The 19344-nt window shown below is 49.8% G+C and overlaps 4 protein-coding genes and 1 non-coding gene across 5 annotated transcripts; 2 read left to right on the top strand and 3 right to left on the bottom strand.

Moving 5' to 3' along the window:
* Positions 1-296: 296 nt before the first annotated feature.
* On the top strand, positions 297-381 carry tRNA. The gene is given in 2 exon segments: positions 297-333; positions 346-381. It is a non-coding gene; the product is annotated as a tRNA-Lys (tRNA).
* Positions 382-692: 311 nt separating this feature from the next.
* On the bottom strand, positions 693-2592 carry FPRO_06301 (uncharacterized protein; the record flags this gene model as incomplete). The annotated part of the gene is made up of 3 exons (XM_031228800.1): positions 693-1434; positions 1501-1914; positions 1964-2592. The coding sequence occupies 3 exons, from the start codon at positions 2590-2592 to the stop codon at positions 693-695; spliced, it is 1785 nt and encodes a 594-aa protein (XP_031079101.1).
* A 2127-nt stretch (positions 2593-4719) lies between these two features.
* FPRO_06302 (uncharacterized protein) lies at positions 4720-6559 on the bottom strand (the record flags this gene model as incomplete). The annotated part of the gene is made up of 3 exons (XM_031228799.1): positions 4720-6284; positions 6337-6384; positions 6457-6559. The coding sequence occupies 3 exons, from the start codon at positions 6557-6559 to the stop codon at positions 4720-4722; spliced, it is 1716 nt and encodes a 571-aa protein (XP_031079100.1).
* A 575-nt stretch (positions 6560-7134) lies between these two features.
* Positions 7135-7488, top strand: FPRO_06303 (uncharacterized protein; the record flags this gene model as incomplete). The annotated part of the gene is made up of 1 exon (XM_031228798.1): positions 7135-7488. One exon carries the CDS (start codon positions 7135-7137, stop codon positions 7486-7488), a length of 354 nt encoding a protein of 117 aa, XP_031079099.1.
* Positions 7489-12167: 4679 nt separating this feature from the next.
* Positions 12168-14712, bottom strand: FPRO_06304 (uncharacterized protein; the record flags this gene model as incomplete). The annotated part of the gene is made up of 3 exons (XM_031228797.1): positions 12168-14373; positions 14448-14597; positions 14699-14712. 3 exons carry the CDS (start codon positions 14710-14712, stop codon positions 12168-12170), a joined length of 2370 nt encoding a protein of 789 aa, XP_031079098.1.
* Positions 14713-19344: the final 4632 nt, after the last annotated feature.

Genomic DNA, 19344 nt, shown 5'->3' with positions numbered 1-19344 from the left:
CTCGGCGTGGATAGGTCGACTTTGTGGTTCTTCTTATGAAGGCAGTCAACCAGGGAGTCTCAAAAGTCATCAGGATTACGGGAGACTTGGTCGGCGTACCATAGTCTGACAGTACAAAATCGCAACAAAAACGAATCTTTTTGTCTACATAAATCTTGAATTCCTACGGCGAGATTTTGCAAGACCTTTTTGTGTTTAATATGTAGATGCAATACCCTGTGGCTGGCGATGGAAATGATCAGAGTTCATATACATATCTTTGGCCTCTCGTATCCAATATCAAGCCTCGATACGAGGCCCGGTTAGCTCAATCGGTAGAGCGTGAGACTCTTAAATGAGTACACTATCTCAAGGTTGCGGGTTCGACCCCCGCATCGGGCTGTTCCTATGTTCCAAATGGGATTGAGTAATCGTTAATTTCTTTTTGGAAAAGTTTTTGAATATTGAGTACAAGTGAACTTGAGGTTGGTGGTTAACTGAACCGTAGTGTTGTTATCGCAATGAGTCGTGTGTCCTGGTATTGTAAATAAGGCAGCCGCTGGGTTTACGGTTGAAACATAAAACAAGTGATCACCTAAACTTTATTGTCCATGGAGCAACAAGGCAACAATTTACAAAGTGGCATATATTTCCCAACTTCTATTTCAGAGTGCTTTATATACTGTAAACGATTACGCATGCTTTTTTCATCATCAATCGCCTGCTGTCTTCTCCAACACTCCTTCTCCCTCTGTCTTTGGATTCTCTGCTTCTCGTTGCTGCTTCTTTTCAAGCTTCTTCTGATACTTGGCTCTCTTCGCATCAAGTCGATCCTGCTCCTCTCTCAAAGCTCTAATGGTTGGGCTCTTTGCTCTGATCTTGGCCCCGTATCGCCAGAACACGAATGGAATCGGAATCATAGCTACCTCGAGGAGGCCCAGAAGTGTTCCCGCCCATTGAGGGGTCATGGCGGCGTACATCTTAGGACCAGCCAGGGGCAAAACACCGCCAGCAATACTGCGAATGACAGCGTTTCCGGCGAGGGCACTGGCAGCGTATATGGAGTACGCGCCAGCCAGATAATTCGAGCCGTAGATGAAGCTGATGGTGTTGCCTGCACCGAAAGGGATGCCGAAAGCGATCGGAATAGCCCAATGAATGGTCGCTGGCAGGCATGTCCACGAAAACACAAGCTGGCCGATCGGGGTCAGGATGGCGCCAATGGCCATGACTAGAGCCGTTGCTTCAGGCTGAGGCCTGCCAGTGACTGGATCTCGAGGCTGAGAGTGGATCAGTCGCCGGAAAAGAGGCTCTGCGAAGATGGCAAGCATGGTTCCGACGCCGATGCCCACAAAGGCCAGTCCTGACATGCCTGCATCCCATCCACGGTGTTGGGAAAATACGATAGGGTATGCCACAAAACACAAATATAGGATGGCATAAATCAGCGATATCCTGTGATGCCGTCAGGGTTAGCACACAGGAAACAGGTACGCCAGCAGGCATGGGACTACAACTCACCAGATATCCATAAACCACAGAATAGGTTCAGATGCCAACAGAGTAAATGGCCTACTCATGTTGATCTTTATCAGGTGACGGGTGGAAACCCTTTGGTCATACTGACACCAATACCGCGGGTCATCGTTCTCCTTGCGCAATCGTGCCGCCTTTTGTTTCAGGATTGCGGGATGGTATGTCTCCTTCACTGTTATCATCATGAGAATTCCAACTCCACCAAGGATCAGAGGAATCCAGTTATCCCATCGCCATCCCAGATACTGGTACACAAAGCCGCCAATGATTGGGCCAGTAGATGGTCCGTTCAGGGGCGCGATGGACCACATGGACATGGCTGCAGCCAGATAATCTGGATCCGAGATATCGACGATAGTTCCAGGACTGTTTGAGATCATAGCGGCACCAAAGACAGCACTGAAGTTGTGTTAGAACGGCTGTGACGAGGTTGGGAGACACCACTTACCCAAAGAAGCGTACAACAATGATTTCTGTTAATGAAGTCGCCAGAGCACATGGCAAGATCAACAAAGCCCATACAGTCAAGCAGACAATGTACACTTTTTGTCGGCCGTACAGCTCACTCAGAGGTGCCACAATCAGACTTCCCGCAGCAAGACCAAGCAAATATGTTGTCAAACCAAGTGTGGTCACAGTCGTTGACGCCCCAAACTCCTCGGCCAGGCCAGATATCGATGCAGTGTAACATGTGCTATACAAGACGACGACCCATGTGGAATACGAGACACAGACGATAATCCATGCGCGATAACCCTTTGACCAGTTTCGGGGATTATCTGGATCACCGTCCTCAAAGAAAACCTCAAAGTCTGGGGGGCGAGAGGCGGCGCTGGTCACACTGGTGCCAGTTCTGGTGTAAGCAATAGGTTCGCGAGCCTCGCGCTCTGCCTCTGTCTCGACATCTGGAGTGAGGGCGTGCTCCAGGGCCTCAAAGACATCAAGGTCGTGTGTGCGGCTGCGGCGTGTTTCAATGGTCCTGATGGGCTCTAGGATTGGCGACGACCCTGTTGAAGAAGCCGAGGAAGACGACTCGGCGCCATTGGCTGGCGATGCCTCCTCGAGATCTTCTTTCATGACTGTTTATATGCTGCTCCCAGACCTGGTTGTTGTGAGTTGACCCGTCAGATGGAATGCGATGGCGACTTTTATAAGCAACTGTCGTCATGTGCCGACTCAGGTTGGCTGCCCTTGGTTTATTTATAGGACAATGCAGTTCACGACACAGAGGGGGCAGTAGTGGAATGTCTGAATTTTCAGATCAGAGATAAGGATGAGATAACATTGACAATGACCGGAATACGGCACACAAGGGAATCAGTACTACAAACAGTTACACTACATGGGTAAGTGGTAAATTGCGCCCTAGGCCTAGGTATGTCCTACAACCGATGTGGGCGCCGAAGGAGCTTTCATCAGCAGTTTAGCCTCTTTCAAGTGGAGATCAACAAACTCTTGTCAGCGCCGGGTGGACCTTTTGGTGGGCTTGTTGGATCACATCTGTTAAGGATGCTGTGGGCAGGACTGCAAACACTTAACTCGCCGCAACGGATCACGGATCGGCCCCGTTTTCGTGGACCCAGCGGAGGAGATAAGCGTCTCAGGTCGGCGGGAAAAGATCTACACGAGTCAACTGACGACCCTGCAAAATCTGAATCTGACTCTAATTATTTCAACCAGATCAGAATTCGATAGGATATGAATGAAGAACCAGGAGCAAAGCTAGGCAAGAAAAATTGCGCACGCTTGATGTATCATTATAAACAGCAAGCCTTTATTCACTCTTAGCGCTGTTTGCAATATCGACCTCCCCTTAGTCGGCGCCGAAATCGGCGATACTCGGCCGAATGGATCCCCTTTTCGGAGCCGCACCGGCCCCACAACGGCCGGATCTGAACCTTAAAAGTGGTAAATGCTTGATTGAGCCTTGATCGTGAACGAACTTTAAGAGTTACATCTGAAGTCTGCCCTGACCAATTCTGGGGTTAGTACAGCTTTATTACAAGCTCTACTATGTAAGCCTCCGAATCTTACAGAATCTATTTATCAAGGTAAGTCACTTGTTCAGCTGGATTTTAAGGTTCAAGGGAGCAGCTGCGTGATCTGCTGACTTGCTATTAAGGTTATTGTGTATTTTCTGTGCATAGTGTATGCCACCTTAGGTGTATTGTGGTTCTTACTAAAGGAATGCCGTGTTGCTTCATGTGTAGTCACGATATCACTACCCTCTTCACCGACATCATTGTTTGGCCTTAACTACTAATACTTCTTTCAAGACCTGGTCAAGTGCTCTAACCAAGATTTACTATGTGTTTCATACAAGCCCGCTGAGGCTGACTAGGCTGCTAGGTTAATCTTGTTGTTTTCTTTACGTAGATTTGTATGTAGTCTATACTACAATTATGTGTTATTTACATGTCGGGGCGGCGCATAGGATGCAAGTGAGACATAATGATGTAGGCCGTGGACATGACTGGACGGCCCTCAAGATTGACATTTTTGGGTGATGTATGTCATTGACACTGAGTTCTGTATATATTGCTGACAAGTATTCCTTAGAAACTATCTTCTAAGCTTCGTTCTGTCATGCATTTATCTCATCGATTCACGAGTTTACCTAAGTAAAAGGGGCCATTATTTTGATGAGGGACTGAACACTTGCCCCACGGAACATGGTCCAGTTAGTATCAGACTAGAATCAGTTCTCTAGGCGTTGTTTGGCTGGCATAATTCGCTCCATTTAAGGATCATCAACGTGGGGGAACCCTTATAGGCATGGCCTAGATGAGTGTTTCCTAGACGTTCTATCCACGAAACAACGGGGTTCGAGTCTTGGTAGTATTTTTTATATTGGCGAGTCTTCCCACAGCTTTCTAGGATGACCTTAGCACCCCTAATCATATAGACTTTGCTCAACTAGATAGCAGGTGTATCCTTACTTATACATGAGACCTCGTCCATTCCCACCGAGACATTCTTTTTTCCTGTTCTTCCACGAGGTATTATACTTGTTATGGTTTCCCTCCGGTACGCCACGCACCCAATGAGGTCTCAAAACAAGACCAGTATCAGGAACTATACACATATGTACAATGATTATCTTCACCCAATTTTGGGTCTGGTGTAACGTAACCAGGGTAAGTGCATGCCTTCCAACGTTGAGATAAAATGATGGCCGCCGTGTTGCGCGGTTATAGACTATTTCTAATAGTAATGCTGAAGATCCGAGTTGTTAGTGGCTGCTTGGGCGCCCATAGGTCGTCCTTGTGATGGTGCTGGACCTCGAGGCGGTTGCCGGCCTTGACTGGGACCGCTGGGCGCTGATACGGGAGGGTTGTTGGATTTGCTGAGTGGCGGGTAGGCGTCATCATAATCCATCTGTGGCCCGTAGCTGCCCTGCTGGTTCTTTGGCTCAACATCGTCGAGAGACCTATAGTTGTAGCCTCCTCCTCTACTACGACCGCCACGGCCGCCTCTGGCATTACCACGACCGCCACGGTTACCCCGACCTCGACCCGCTCGGCCACCTGAATGATAGCCTCGGGACTCGTTGCGTCCGCTGTAGTGGCCATGTGGGTTTCTCTGGTTCCAGCCCTCATCGCCATTATGCTTCCGTTTAGATGTTTTGTTGGCAAACAAACTCTCGTACTCGTCTTCCCTTGGATCCTCTGGCTCGATGCGTAGAATGACCTTCTCACCAACCACAGTTTCGAAAACAAAAGACCTCTCCGGCGGCAGGGGTTGCCAGTTCTGAATCTTCCCTGCGTCCATGGGTTTGATGCCTTTCCTCAATGCTAGCACGACGAGCGGACTGGGGTTGTCGGTATGGAACTTGGCGTGTTGGGGGGTAGGTCGAAGCTGGGCCGCCCAAATATTATTCTCAAAACAAGCTGTGCCCACTACCTCCCACTTCATCTTACTGCCCATGCCGCCGACCTTTTCCAGGATACTAGCTGGACACGGCCGGGGGCAGATGAGAATGTTGTTGCCGTGGTACTTCAGCTCATGCGGGGGCATGTTTGGTGGTATATGTGCGAGCTTGATGAGCTTCTTGGTGTCCTCGGGTCCAATCATGTAGCCAGTGAAGTACACAGTCTTCTTAATCCTGAGTCGATTCTGGCGCCCTCGCGGGGATTGCTTCAAGACCATCTCGTTGTGGATGTTTATCATGTGCTGAATCTCGGCGACCTCGATCACGGGATCTAGAGTCGTCGCGCAATCTGCCACCTGGATCACTTCAGCTGTAAGAGGGCCGCGTGTTGGGGTTATATTTTGTTGGCGGTTGAACTCAGCGAAGAAGTCGCGGAAGCCTTTGGTGTGTTTTGGTCGATCCTCATATACGCGGATCTCTTCTGCTTGCTTGTATGTCTCCATCAGGGCCCCGAGAAAGAGTTGCTTGAAGTGCATCGTACTTTGAAACTTCTGGTTCGAGGGGCTCACGGCGGGTTTGAGACCAATCATATCGAATTCGAGTCCTTTGGCCGTCACCATCTTCTTAATCAAATCAGCGAACCCGCGTTCCGAACGACCCGTTAGTAGAACGCAGAGGGCGTCCTTCTGCTTCATGCTCAGCTTGACAAGATCCACGATTTTGTCGTTCCACCAGCCATCCCAGGCACGCTTTTCCTCGATGTCGATGCCTTCCCCTGTCGCCGCGAGGATGCGACTGTCATGCCACCAGCCGCCATTGACGAACGTTTCCTGATTCGATAGTGTCCCAATCGTGGGCCCGTTCCAGAGTTGGGGATTCGGTAGAGGGGTCTTGAATACTGCTTGGTGTTAGATGCATGTATGTTTCCATTGACTGAGGCGCGAACTCACGAGTATTGTCAAAATCGTAGACGTGCAAGGATTTGATCTTGTCGACGGCTGTGGAGGGTGAATTAGCGTTATGCATGAGAAGCAGATGGGACGAGAGAATGGACATGATGCAACACGAACCTGGTAATGAGTTGTTCAGAACGGACCATCGCCCCAGAGCTGTGATGGTGTGTTGCGACGCGGTGGCTGCAGGCCCATGATATGCGCTGAAGGCCGAAGCCATGGCGCCTGAGATGCTGAGTCTGCGAAGGCGAGAAGATGCTGTTGTCGTTGCTATCGACGGAGATTTAGCGAGCATACAGCTGGTCGTAGAGTATCGCGGCAAATTAGGATGGAGGAAAAGCGAGGCTAGAGTTGAATTGGCGTTGTTCGATGATGTAGTTGAGGTCCAAGTTTGTCGACCCTGGAGGATAAAGTGACGGTGGGGCCTTGGAGTTGTGACTGTGACGCTACTGGCCCGAGGCGGCTCCAGGGCCTGTACAGGCGATAGTCGCCGCATTTCAGGTGCCTACTAACTGTGGAAAGAAAATCACAGGCGGGGGCTAGGTGTTCAATCAAGATGGAACAATCAAATGAAGTAAATTTAAAAGATGCCTGTGAATCATATTTTGTGAGCGTATCAGCGCAAGCTCAACAAAGACAACCTTTCACCCGAACTCCATCCATTACATACTTTACCTTATTACCCCTCATTGAACTGAAGTGAACTGAACTCAGCTGGGCTGGACTGGGCTGGGCTGAGCTGAGCTGCATTTACTTGCATTTCACCTGACACTCTCTTCTCCTCTGTTTTTGATAATGGCGTCGCCTAGTGCTATTCGCTTCGTCACTGGCACCAAAAAGTCTCCTCTGGGCTCTCTGCATCTTCAGCTTCGCGTGAAACCGGGAGCCAGCAAGAACCGCGAGGGCGTCATAGCCGTCACCGACGATGCAGTCGAGCTGTGCGTTTCTGCTCAGGCGAGAGAGGGCGAGGCCAACAAGGCTGTAGTTCAGGTCCTCAGTGGTATATTGGGCGTGCCAAAGTCTAGTCTTCAGCTGACACACGGCATCAAGTCACGCGACAAGACGATTGTGCTGGGTGAGATCAAAGGGGATGGAGAGGATTATGCAAGGAGTATACGGGAAATACTTGACAAGGCAGCGGAGGAATAATCAAACACGAGCGATATGATCGGATATGTATGCACCTATCTACCTATCTACCTCAGTAGGCACTAAGGTATACACTATTGGTTGGTTTGTTTCTCTTGAGATATGAGCTTCTCATTGGTTGGTGCGGTTCTTTTCGAGATACAGACTATATCACTGGGTTGTTATTGTCCAGAAACGTTTGGGACTGGCTGAACATGTCCGTCCACTGGTTTCCTCTCGTCCTATCGGTTGTGTATGGGATGAGGGTGGCTGACGTTAGAGTATGGCTTATATTCTATCTTACCTACACTTCATTCATGCTCACGAAGAATACCCTAGGTTTCACTCTGGTTGGGGAAAAGATTCTTCGAGTTATCCACGTTGATCGTAAAACACCACGTCCCCTACCCGGAGGACTTGTAGACTACATCTGGTGGACCATCAAAGCATAACAGCAGATGATTAAGCGACTGTCAAGACTCTCCATAGCTCCTCTTCATGTCAAGTATTGACGTGGCAACGGATAAATACACTAGCTTCGCCAGCCATTTCTTCCCTTCAGAATCCACAGTTGGGAGCATCTCGATGATATCGCATGAGGGGGTGTGGTGGTGTAGGTAAATACGTGTATGTATGTACTGCATCGCTATAGCTGTCTGAACCTTAAACGCATGAATGCTCGGCAGTGGTATTTGAGCATTTACCGTCTTTTTCCTATCCACAATAATGTTTCATAGAGAGAATGCAGGGCTGCATATCAAACCCTGGGACTGAGAAGGAATACGGCCCACGGACTACTGAACGCGTATGCGTCTTTTTTTTTTTTTTTTTAATAAAAAAATTTAAATTACCATGGGCTGCGCATCGACCTTTCTCATCATCATCGGCATGTTAAGTTTCGATCGATCGAGGGGAAGGGATTGTCACCCTGTCGTTCTGGCCGTGGGTAAAAGTGAGCCCAACTAGAGACAGAAAAAGAGCGATGCCCGATGTTTGACAGTCCCTTTGATTTGGCCCAAGCGGCTAGGGCGTAAGTGTCCGCTATGTCGGGAGGATTGACAATGTGCTGATCAAGTTGAGGTTGAACAGAGACAGGAGGTATAACCAACGTCCCAACAAGAGATGGGACGAAGAGCTTTGAGTATACGGGAGGCCTCTGGCACTTACATTAGGTATTGCAACGCAATAGCACCAAGTTGTCCATGTACTTGGTGTTCAATCGCTTATCGGAATCTCCAAACAGATTATCAGAGCATGCAACTTGAGGCCCAAAGGATCGGCAATCCCTCACTCACTCAGGTCTAGTTTGTAGATCGATATGTACTTCTCGACCCTTTTGACCAATTTAGACACCCAATACTTACATACCGGCTGACCGGTAACACACAAGATCACACACCCCATCCCGCAGAAAGTTACAGTGCAGAGTAACCGATACTTGTTGCCCAGCCCTTGGGATACAGCCCATTGCTTCACAGTGCTCAGCGTCAAATCGGTCGCTAGAACAGAGGAGCCACAGTAGCGAGGGGTTCTCCTCTCGAGCCCCAGCGAAGTCGCACTCCCTATCTTGGTGCTGAGAGTGACTCTACTGTGGCTTAATGCCCTCAGCTTGCCAGAACAGGATGCATGTCTGGCTGGTTGACAAATACCATTGGACGCTTGTTGCACAACCCACGGGCGGGATCTTCTCAGTCCCTGCGATGTATATCACAACCCCTGGTCTCTCTTTCTGCCCTATGAATAGGCAGGCTCCAGGGAATGTATCGACACTTGTCGAGTGAAATGTCTCCAGATACCTTTTATCTTTCTCACCGACCTTTTATCACACTCCTCGCAAAAGAACCGCCCCTCAAACGTCGCCCACAGTTGTAGTCTTTCTTGGCCGCTAGAGTCACTTAGCATTGCACCACGGGATCCCTTCAGGCCCAGGGTTGTCGTGAGTTTGTTAGCCACAAGTCTGGCGTTTTGATCGACGACATCCAATGATGGCTCATGTCGAAGTGACTTGTGGCTCATAGCTCATCGATCCCCTCATGACAGCGCACGCCCCCTCAAAGACTAGACTAGGTAGGCAAGTACTCAGACTCCAATCACCTATCATATGGATGCCGAAACAGTCAGCGTGGTAAAATATCATAGGAGGTTTCACTGATGTCGAAACACATGTACAGTATCGCCACCTATGAGGGGAATATGATGTGAACTGTGGCTTACGTTGCTCCCCTGCTGTGGCGAGTTGAGTAATTAGTATGTCCCTACGGAGTAGGCCTAGGTCCCATTGAAGCACACCACAATTGTCGGGGCCTAATTGTTATGTCTCATCCGGGCCGTTGTTGAGTGACCCTTGCTCAGCTCAGTGAGCCAGCCGAGTTGAGGGGGAGGTGGCTTGGGAGAGCAGGTGAAAGGTGTTTGAGTGTGTTGCGTACCCGCCCATCACTTTCAATCGACAATGGCGATCCAATTCCCCTGAGGCGCGAGCTTAACCTCGATTGTGGCTAGTAATGACCAGTTGTACGATCATGACATGGGATTGGGTCCCAATGTCCGGGCACCGCCAGGCGCCGGATCCAATGTTTGCATGATAACACAATTTCCCATGTCAACGAACGGGCACCGGGAGTATGTTGCCGACCGAGATGTTCTACTTGTCTGCACTTCAACTGGAGACACCGTGCACATAGCTGGGTCATGCCATGCCATGCCATGCCATCGCCGATGAATCGAGACTCATCCGCCAAGCCAACAGCCAACATAAGCGACGCAGCAAAAGACCAAAAGACAGTTCTGAGCCAAAAGAGGTTTGTCCCGATGTGGAAGACATATTCCATGGGTGTCTGGATCGTGCGTTACTCTATTACTCTATCATTCTCACGAAATGAGCTGAGTGGGATATTTCACTGCAACCGCCTCCAGTTCCCCCCCTCGAACTAGACAGCGCATCGCAGATTAGAGCAAACAGGTGCGACAAATCATATTCCAAGACGCGCCAGGCACCTTATGCCCATGAAACATCGCTAACACGTCAATGTCCAAGACCATCCATCATTCCTAATCAAGTTGAGCAGAAGCTTGAGTCACTTATAAGCCACAACGTTAAATTGATCCTCGACATATGTAACCCCAGAGAGGAGACACAGTATGATTAGGTTTGTATAGTCTGGGGGAACACGCAAACCCCCTCGCCACAGGTGGCTAAGCTCGGCACTTTGTTCCTTTTGACTCCATCTTGGCAAGGTACTCGGTCGACCAATTGCTGTCAACGGACATAGTAATCTGCTCGGAAGACGGCTCGAGGTCCCCTTGGCGAACTTGGTGTCCCTGTGGCAGTGTGGCTCATGTCGGTGTAACCCAATTGCGTTGCTATTTCCGAAGTCTCGGGCTTCGCTTTCTCATAGACCATCTTTTTGAGTTTGTTGACCTATCCTTTCTAATTATTCATGCCGCTTGGCGCTTGTGGTCACCGGGTAGAAAGTCCGGCTTGGCCAGGATATGGCTGTTTGGCACTTGGATTCCTTACCCTTGACGCTCATTCGAAACGCATTATCGATGTGCTAGCCACGAAGCCGTAGCCTGGGATCGAGTCGTTATGATTTGTCCACGACACGCATGTAAACAATGCTTCGAATAGCGGCCGTTGAGTGTCAAAATTGGTCCGCCACCAGTATTTGGCCTAAAGGACTCCACAAACGGTTGAAACTGAGGCCCGAGCAAACCGACATGCTATACTACATACCTCAATGCCTCTGGACCTCACTTTATGATGAGCACTGCTGCTGTTAAATGAACCATGAAGATGTTGAACAAGTGTGGGTATTGTATATGGAATTATATGTACGTTGTGTTCCCCAAGAACAAGCTCGCCCAGCCTCTTGCTTGCATTACTTCGTAAGTCCTATTTCGTGTACGCCGGACTCATCCGCCCATTGTATAAGAATGTGATGCATATACGCTTCTGTGTTTTGCTCGAATGCTTCCAAGAAAAGAGGTAATATCGCAGTAGGAATATGATGATGTCGCCTCCATGCCCGAGGTTGGACAGACTGACGAGGCCGTCCGTATAACGTGTTGCACAAACGAATATGTGTTGCTTGGCAGGATGTGGATTTATGTAGTGAAGATCCACACTCTTATATGATTTTCGAATAATGCGGTAACCGGCGCCAAGAGTGTGCGCTCATCTTCGTATCTGGCAATCCGGCCATTCCACATGACTGCATCTCGGCTGGCCAGGGTACTGTCTGTCGATGAGAGAATTAAGAGCTGTGCAAAAATTCTCACTAGTACTTCTGCTCGGCGCGAGAATAGCCGGCCATCCCATCCATCGTCCGCCAAATCCTTATGGCATATGTCAAACAAAAGGGGCACTGAAATAGTCGGCACTGCTGTCACAAGTGTGGCAGCAAAGAATGAACAAGAAAGATGAAAATAGAATAGTAAGAATAAAAAGAAAAACCGGTGGTATCATTTTTCAACAAGAGTAACAATTGTCAACGCCCCGGAGCCAGCAATCCCAATCCGTATATGTATGTGATCGTGTGTCCAACCTGGCGACAGGCCGAGAGACCCCAGCAAAACAGTACAAACCCAAGTCTAGACCCATATGTTGCTTATCGCCGTAAACTCATCGCCGTACGTGCCCAAGGTAGCATGGCGGGAGTTGAAAAAAAAAAGACACAAAGGAAAAGGGAGGAATAGTGCGATTAGAAACTAAGACGGAGAACGAAACCACTTGTTGCTTTGTCGTTAGATTCTGCAATATCTTCGGTGGCATCGACAGCCATTTCCCATTCCCGCTTGACTGCCGGTCCAGTAACTTCTTGTACCTCAAGCGTCATGTCTTGACCTTCCTTGAGCTCTTGTACCACATCGTCGTCCATCTCCACCTCAAGGCCGTTCGGGATGGAATGGATTGTGCGGAGGATTCGAGCAGGGTCGATCCCCCACTTGGCCGCGATTCGGTTGTTGAGTTCCTGAAGACTACGTTGCATCAGGTAGATAGCGCGGTGGTAGTCCGGGCTTCCGGGCTCGTTTGGATTCCTTCGTTGAATGTAGAAGCATGCCACAGCCTTTGGATTTCGCTCCTGAGGTGGGCGGTAGGAGGAGTCAACACCTAGAGCCTCGATCCATCCACTAAGACTACCATCATCGTCACCCTTGGCGATTCTTGTGGGTTGTTCAGACCCTTTCCGCGATATGTCACCTCCCGCTACTGAGTCGAAGTTCTTCCATTGACCACCAGCGCCAATACCAGATGCCTGTGATGCCAGGGATAGAGAACTGGGCGAGGGAGAAATCATAGAGCCCGCGACAGAGCTTCGTCCGCTCCTGGCCTGCCAGTTGGGACCTTCGCCAGGCTTGGTCAGAGGCGATATATCCCCTGGAAGAGAAACAGGATGCAGGTCTGGGTCGTCGGGCTCTTCGCCCCGAAGGAATAATACACTGACGGGCCGTGTACTGGTGAACATGTCCTGCAACGTTTGGAGCTTGAAATGTAAGTCTTCTTCCATGGTAGCTCTTCCACCACCGCCTGCAGAACTGGCCGAGGACATAGACCATGTTCGCTTATGCTTCTGAACTTTGCCGGGTCTTTGCGGCTCTCCGATCTTTGCAGCTCCACTAGAACGTTTGCGCTTGCCAAAATCCTTGAGACCACTCTCCGCTTGTGCGATTTGCTGCTTAAGCTTGTCGATAGACTTTTTCACATGTGCCACGTCGTTAGACAGCTTCCTCTCTGCTCCATGATCACGGAAGAGCTTGACCTTGCAGTAACAAATCTCAGGGTTGGCGTCGGCCGCTGGCTGTGAAGGATCGCACGGCACGGGGTGAGTCTTTGCGCAGAGTCTTACAGGAATACCCTTGACACCTTTCGAGTGGCTGAAATCGGTAGAGAGGAAGTTGAAGCGAACTGCGATGTTAACCTCGGGAGGGCCATTGATCCCTGGTGTCCAAGTGACACAGAAGCCATCAAAGGAAGACGATTCAAGCTCCACACGGGTTCGCTTATCGTCACCTTCAGCTGGCTGTCCTGCCTCTACGTATTCAACTGCTTGAAGCTTTCCGCCTCTCTGGTGTGCCTCATTAGTGCCTCTGCCTTCTTTCCAGAGACCCCAGCATACACCTGGCCGCTGTCGTTGCTGCTCATCCTCAAATGACACCCGCACGAAGGTGCGATATTTGGTTCCAGGGGCAACGGGCATGGTAGCGTTTGTATCAGCGACAGAAAGTGAGTAAGCCTGTCCCTTATTAAGATAAGTGACGGGGATTTCGTCTGCATGCTTGATCATGGCAGTAGGAGCGTTGAGGGTTGAGTGAAATCGAAATTTTTCTGCTGAGGCCGGAAGAGGATGGGATATAGGACCACTTGAAAACTGTCTTGTTGGCATGTTCATCATGGGTGTAGTCTTATGAAGAGCGGCACCAATGGATGACATGCGCTCTTCAGAAGGATCCGAGTCCATGGGTGATCCATCTTGATCCATGGTCTCATATCCTGTGTCTTGGTGAACGAATGTAGAGGGCGCAAAGGTTGGCTGGGGTGGTGGCGCTTGAATGAACGGGTTGAAATGGTGAAATTGATGTGGTTGCAGTGTCTGAAACCCCGACATATCCATCACTGGTTGAGCTGGGCCAGGATGCAGCGAGTCCCCGGATGTTGGCATAGACAGCGGCGTGTTAAGTCCCATTCCCAACCCGAGAGTCGGAGTATGCAGGTCGCCGGCCTGCGGGTGAAATAGTGTATTAGTGCCTCCAGGTGTAGGTGTGTAGTAGCCAGGTGGTGCATTAGCAAAGTTGGCGAATGACATGGAATTCGGATCTAAGAGAGAAGGAGTAAATCTCCAAGGGTCGTTAGTCGCCCTAGGGGTTGGATCTTGATCACGGAATGCATCTTGAGTGAGGTTCTGGTTCCTATGAAGAATATTAGTAACTGCGCGCGTAAGCCAGGTGCAAGCACCATGGTACATAGTCGCAATAGCACATACCGATCAGGTAGAGGCACAGCAGGCACGTTTTCGGCACCAGTAGTTTGTGACAGGCCTGGAGCAGTAGCAGAAGTACTGGCAGCAGCAAGGTCGGGGAACTGCTGTCGGAAATTGGCCAGCAGTTCATCGCCCGGCTTCTGTGAGCTCGTCCTAGGAAAGTATTGTGTTAGTAAGGAGAAAGATCAAGGTCTGCGGCCTATATTATGAGGCCATAATAGCGCAGATGTCCAGACTAATCCTATAGTGCGTACCTTTGTCGAAACATGTCGACGAGCGTGCTAGGCCGTCTCAAGACAGCAACAATGTCGTCGAATGGTTGTCAGCGCAGCGCGGAAGAACAAAGTCTTCGAGTTTAGACGATCGGCAATGTTGCTAGTTTGCGAACAGAATACGTAGGCGCAAGTTTCGAAAACAAGTTATTGGATAAGTCAGTTGCTGCCGCTCTTCATTGATTTTGTGGTGCAGCGTTCAATGTATTGTTGCGACGACAGGTTGTGGTGTGGGATGGTATGGTGGTGGTGCTGGCCGAAGCGAAGCGAAGCGGAAAGCGTTAATCGCGGCAAGCCGTTAGACGCGTTATAACGGCGAGACAGGGTAAAGCGACGAGCCAGCTGTACTGAGCGAGTGTTGACAGAGGTCGACAGTTTTCTCGCGAGGGTGGAGGATAAAGTAGAAATAGAAGAGAGGTGCGTGAAGCCCGTGGGATATTGTAGCAGGTGGTGTAAATAGTAATTAAGAAGGGTCAGGTAAGGTGAGCTAGAGAAGGTAAGGGTATATTGGAGGAGTGGTGGGGATCTGTCGTCAGTCCCGCCAGGCCAGAGTACAGTGGAGGGTGAGGGTGAAAACCGAAAAGACTCGATGGACGGAGAACGAGGGTCTGACTTCGAAGTTCCTAAGTACCTCGTACCCACGTCCCAAGCTCTGGGCTGGGGCGCCGAGGCGGTGTCGTGGATCGAGTGGATGAGGTGAATGTGGATATGAATCGGGAGGAGGCGTGTCTATAGTAAGCGGAGGGTACTTGTGCCACACGGTTTTGTGCCTGTGCCAGACGCCAGGGAGTGGTGCGATGTTGGAGTCAGGATGCGACGTAACGCGGTGATCTCAAGTGATGCCGAGATATTACAGTATGTATGTATGTATGTATTGTATTTTTGTTTTGTTTTGTTCAGAGCTGAACCCGCGAAGCCTATTTCAACTGTCGCAACACTGCGGCGTCAACGTCTATCGTCAGAATGCGACTGCACTGTAGATCGGGGCATTAGCTTTCCAAGGGAGACCTGAGAGAGGAAAACACCTTTGCCGATGGAGACTGGACTGTTCGACTGTCGGATTCTAGCGAGCGGTTATGTGTTTTGCAGGTGTCGACGCAAGCGTCCTTCTTTCACGCCGAGCCAAGCAGTTGTACATACATACAATAGAGTGGATGTGATTTTGGGGGGCGACAATAGCTTGTCCGCAGTGCCGGGATGCCGTCAAACAAAGATAGGTACGGAGTAGTAAATCATTAATTAATTGCAATACTGTCAGTGTTTGCTGGCCAAGATGTCTCTCTTGTGCCCCTGTCTTGTACATACATGCTGCTGTTCATGTGTGGCTGGAGCTTGCGATACCTTACATTAAAATGTGCGCTTTGCTGTATACAGTAGCCAGCCTACCAGCGTCGATATTTGTGAATCTGGGAGGCCTGACCAGAGGGCGTCATTTTGACGCTGCTACTTCGATACCCAAAAGATGTCGCTACCGTTCTAGATGAGCCTATCTCTCTGTGTCCAGCATAACTGTCTGTACTGTGGTGATCGACTCAGGAAGATGCACTGTTGTGTCGCTCACCTACCTAAGTATGTATGCAGGCAGAGTCAGAAGGACATGCATCCATACCAACATATCCACCCGTCGATTTTCGGGAGCCTGTGGGGTCAAAGCCATGGGGGCAGTCCAGCGACCAGCAAGGGGGACCCTGATCCCAGGAATCTTCTCATCCGCTAGGGTCAAGGGTCGGCGGGCAGCTAGAGACTAGGTAGCAACTAAAAACCCTTGTACTGCAGAGACCATGGGCATGGGTGGATAAGAGAAGAGTGGGAGGCAGAAGGAGGAAGAAGAGGCTCGTCTCGTCCTTCGTTCGCTGTCTGGTATTATCGGCCGTGTTGTTTGAAAATTGTTAGTGAGGAACAAGTACTTCCTCCTTCGGGTGGTTATGAAAACAGCCCATCCATGCATGTCCTTTATTTCTCTATTTCTCTCCCATTCTTTCTCCCTGTGATTGATCGGAAGAGAGCCTTGGAGAGCATGTGGCTTGTGAGGCTTGTGACAGGACAAAAAGCCCAAGTAGGGTAAGGTAAAAAGTTGTACATACAGAGCAAGGGAGGCTTCGGGCAGTGACGCCATTGCAGCGTTGTGGACATTTAGCTTCCGCACCCTTCTACTGGATGGAACAGATGAGACTTGCGTTAGATTTTCTCTAGACTGTAGATTGAGTTAACAGAAGTGCACGTACGTCTACCTGTGACTGAATGCATCTGCATCTAATTATTACTACAGCGTACGTGCCGGCGAGAGTGGCTTTATCAGAGGTTAGATGAAGAGGGGTGAGGCTTGACAGCTGGGCCCCCAGAATTATCCCATTTCCATCCCGTTATTTTCCCCGGTGGTTAGGCTAGGTTGAGTTCTGTTGTCGGATGTGTTGCTGCGCTGTAATGCACTGTAGCAGTTAGCTATTTCCCATTCGAAGCTGTAGGCGGGGACCCGGTCTCCCACTGTCGGGTCTGTTTCTAAAAGGCAGTGGTCCTGGCGCCTCGGATACAACAGCGGTAACCCTTACGCAGGAACGCCAGAGCCGTGGGATGTGGAGGTTCCAAACCCACACTCGAACACTAGTTGGATCGGATCTTTACTCTGCCATCGGGTTGTATCTAAGAGAACCTCGTCTGCCATCGGCTGCCCACGCCAAAATCACCCCTCATCGAGAGTTCTAATTATCGCGAGGTGCTTGCTCTTTTATCGGAGACCGGGGCTTTGGGGTTAAACCATTGTTTGAGACTTTCTTTCTCCCGCTTCTGCCTTCGCGTTCTCCTCTTCAAGCGCCATCCTCGACTAATACTTGAGCCTGGGGTTATTCGAGTCGGTAAATTAAAGTCAGGAGCCAATGACATCTGATGGAAACAAAAACTCTACCTCTGTTCTATATGGACGCATACCGGACGCTAGTCATCCACAATGTGTACTTTGGATGGGGAAAATCAAAACAACGTGACTGAAATGTATGTTTTTCCCTACCACCTGTCTACCTACTAACCTGAGGATGGAGTCTGCCCATGCCATGCCATGCCTCATCTCCCGTTTCCCGCCGCAATGTGTATGCGCTGTGCTCCCTTGTACCCCCTGTTGCGTATATCCATCATATGAGTCCTATTGGCCGGAGGATGGCTCATTTGGAAAGTCCTGCAACCGCATCCGTACAATGTGTGTGAAGACTACCTACATGTAGGGCAGGGCCTGGGTTTCTTCCAATACTGTCCCCGGTCTGGCGGCATGACGGATGGGTTCCCATCCGTTCCTTTTCTCATCTGCATCACTCACTCCACGGCCCGAAATGACCTCTACCTCTAGGCCTTCCCCTTTGGGGTCCTACCACCACCTGACCACGTCTGTCATGCATCAGAGCAACCCATGGTCAACCCGTGGTGAGATGTTGTGCTGTAGTTTTCGATGTGAAAAAGACTACAGCAGCACCCAGATAATTCCTGTCATTTCCAGAACGTCTATCAATATGATAGCTCCAAAACTAGAAGGGACCTGCTCTATTCTTCCCGTGTGGCTGTGCTGAACCCTTCGGATTCTCAATATTCATCCTGGTCTTGGTACTACCTTACCTATGGTTCATCTCTTGTCCAGGCGCGCTTGTGTGCATCTAGCAGAGGTTCCGGAGTAGTCCCTAGATCATTTAATTGGTCTTAGCGACGCGAGGGTTTAGAGCTTATCCATCCTCTGAAGAAAGTCACCTAGTCGTCACAATCGAACCATTGCCCTCATACCGCTTGTCCTGATCCAGCTTGGTGCAGACGTTGGGAATGCCATTTGCAAAAGCCATGCGCTGCAATTGTAGCGGCCGCCGAAGTCCCTCCCTAGTCTAAGTCTTTGGTGGCCGTTACCGTACTTTCGATTAAAGATCTTCACCACTCACTCCAGATTGAGAATAGACACGTGGGTGATTTGCATGTGTGTTCTTCGGGTCTAGGTTCTGTTGGGTCCCCGCACGTCCAATCCGTTATTTGGGTTTGACGACAGACAGCTTCACAGCCACAGTTGGAGGCGATACCATGACGACGCCACAGGGCTCGATCCCCAATCCTCGGCATATTATTGCCCAACTGCATGTTCTGGGCCGATTCCATCTGTGCCGATCAATATTTGACTGCCTTATCTTGTTGATCACTGCCTGAGATTTCAGCTGCTCAGGCATGGGCGTGACTGGCAGGTGTGGCTCTGAGAGTTGTTGTGGCGTAATGAACGTGGCTTGACGCGTGGTTGTCGCCTCCCCCAGTGGGTAGTTTATTAATGAATAAGAAAAACTATTTTCTTTGGATCGCCGACTTTTTATCATGGCATCTCGGCACTTTTACTTGTAGACCTTTTTCATGGCGTTTGTGTGGAAGGTGGTGGCCAAACTTTTTGGTTTGCTTGGGAATTGATGACAGGGACAGTGCTCTAACCGTCACTGACCTAAATTTCTCTTATGGTGGTGTCGACAGCGCGTGTCATCTCAGAGGTGAGGCTTCATTTCGTGCAACTCTTGAGTTTGAGAGGTTGCAGCCCTGTAATGGATCGAGAGGTAATATCAGGCGCCCTCAAAGTTTCTTACTATAATGTTGATAAGAACCTGGTATAAAATGGCATGCCC

The sequence above is a fragment of the Fusarium proliferatum genome, assembly GCF_900067095.1.
Source record: "Fusarium proliferatum ET1 genome assembly, contig: FPRO_scaffold003, whole genome shotgun sequence".
Taxonomy (NCBI): domain Eukaryota; kingdom Fungi; phylum Ascomycota; class Sordariomycetes; order Hypocreales; family Nectriaceae; genus Fusarium; species Fusarium proliferatum.
This window is presented reverse-complemented; position numbering and strand designations above follow the sequence as displayed.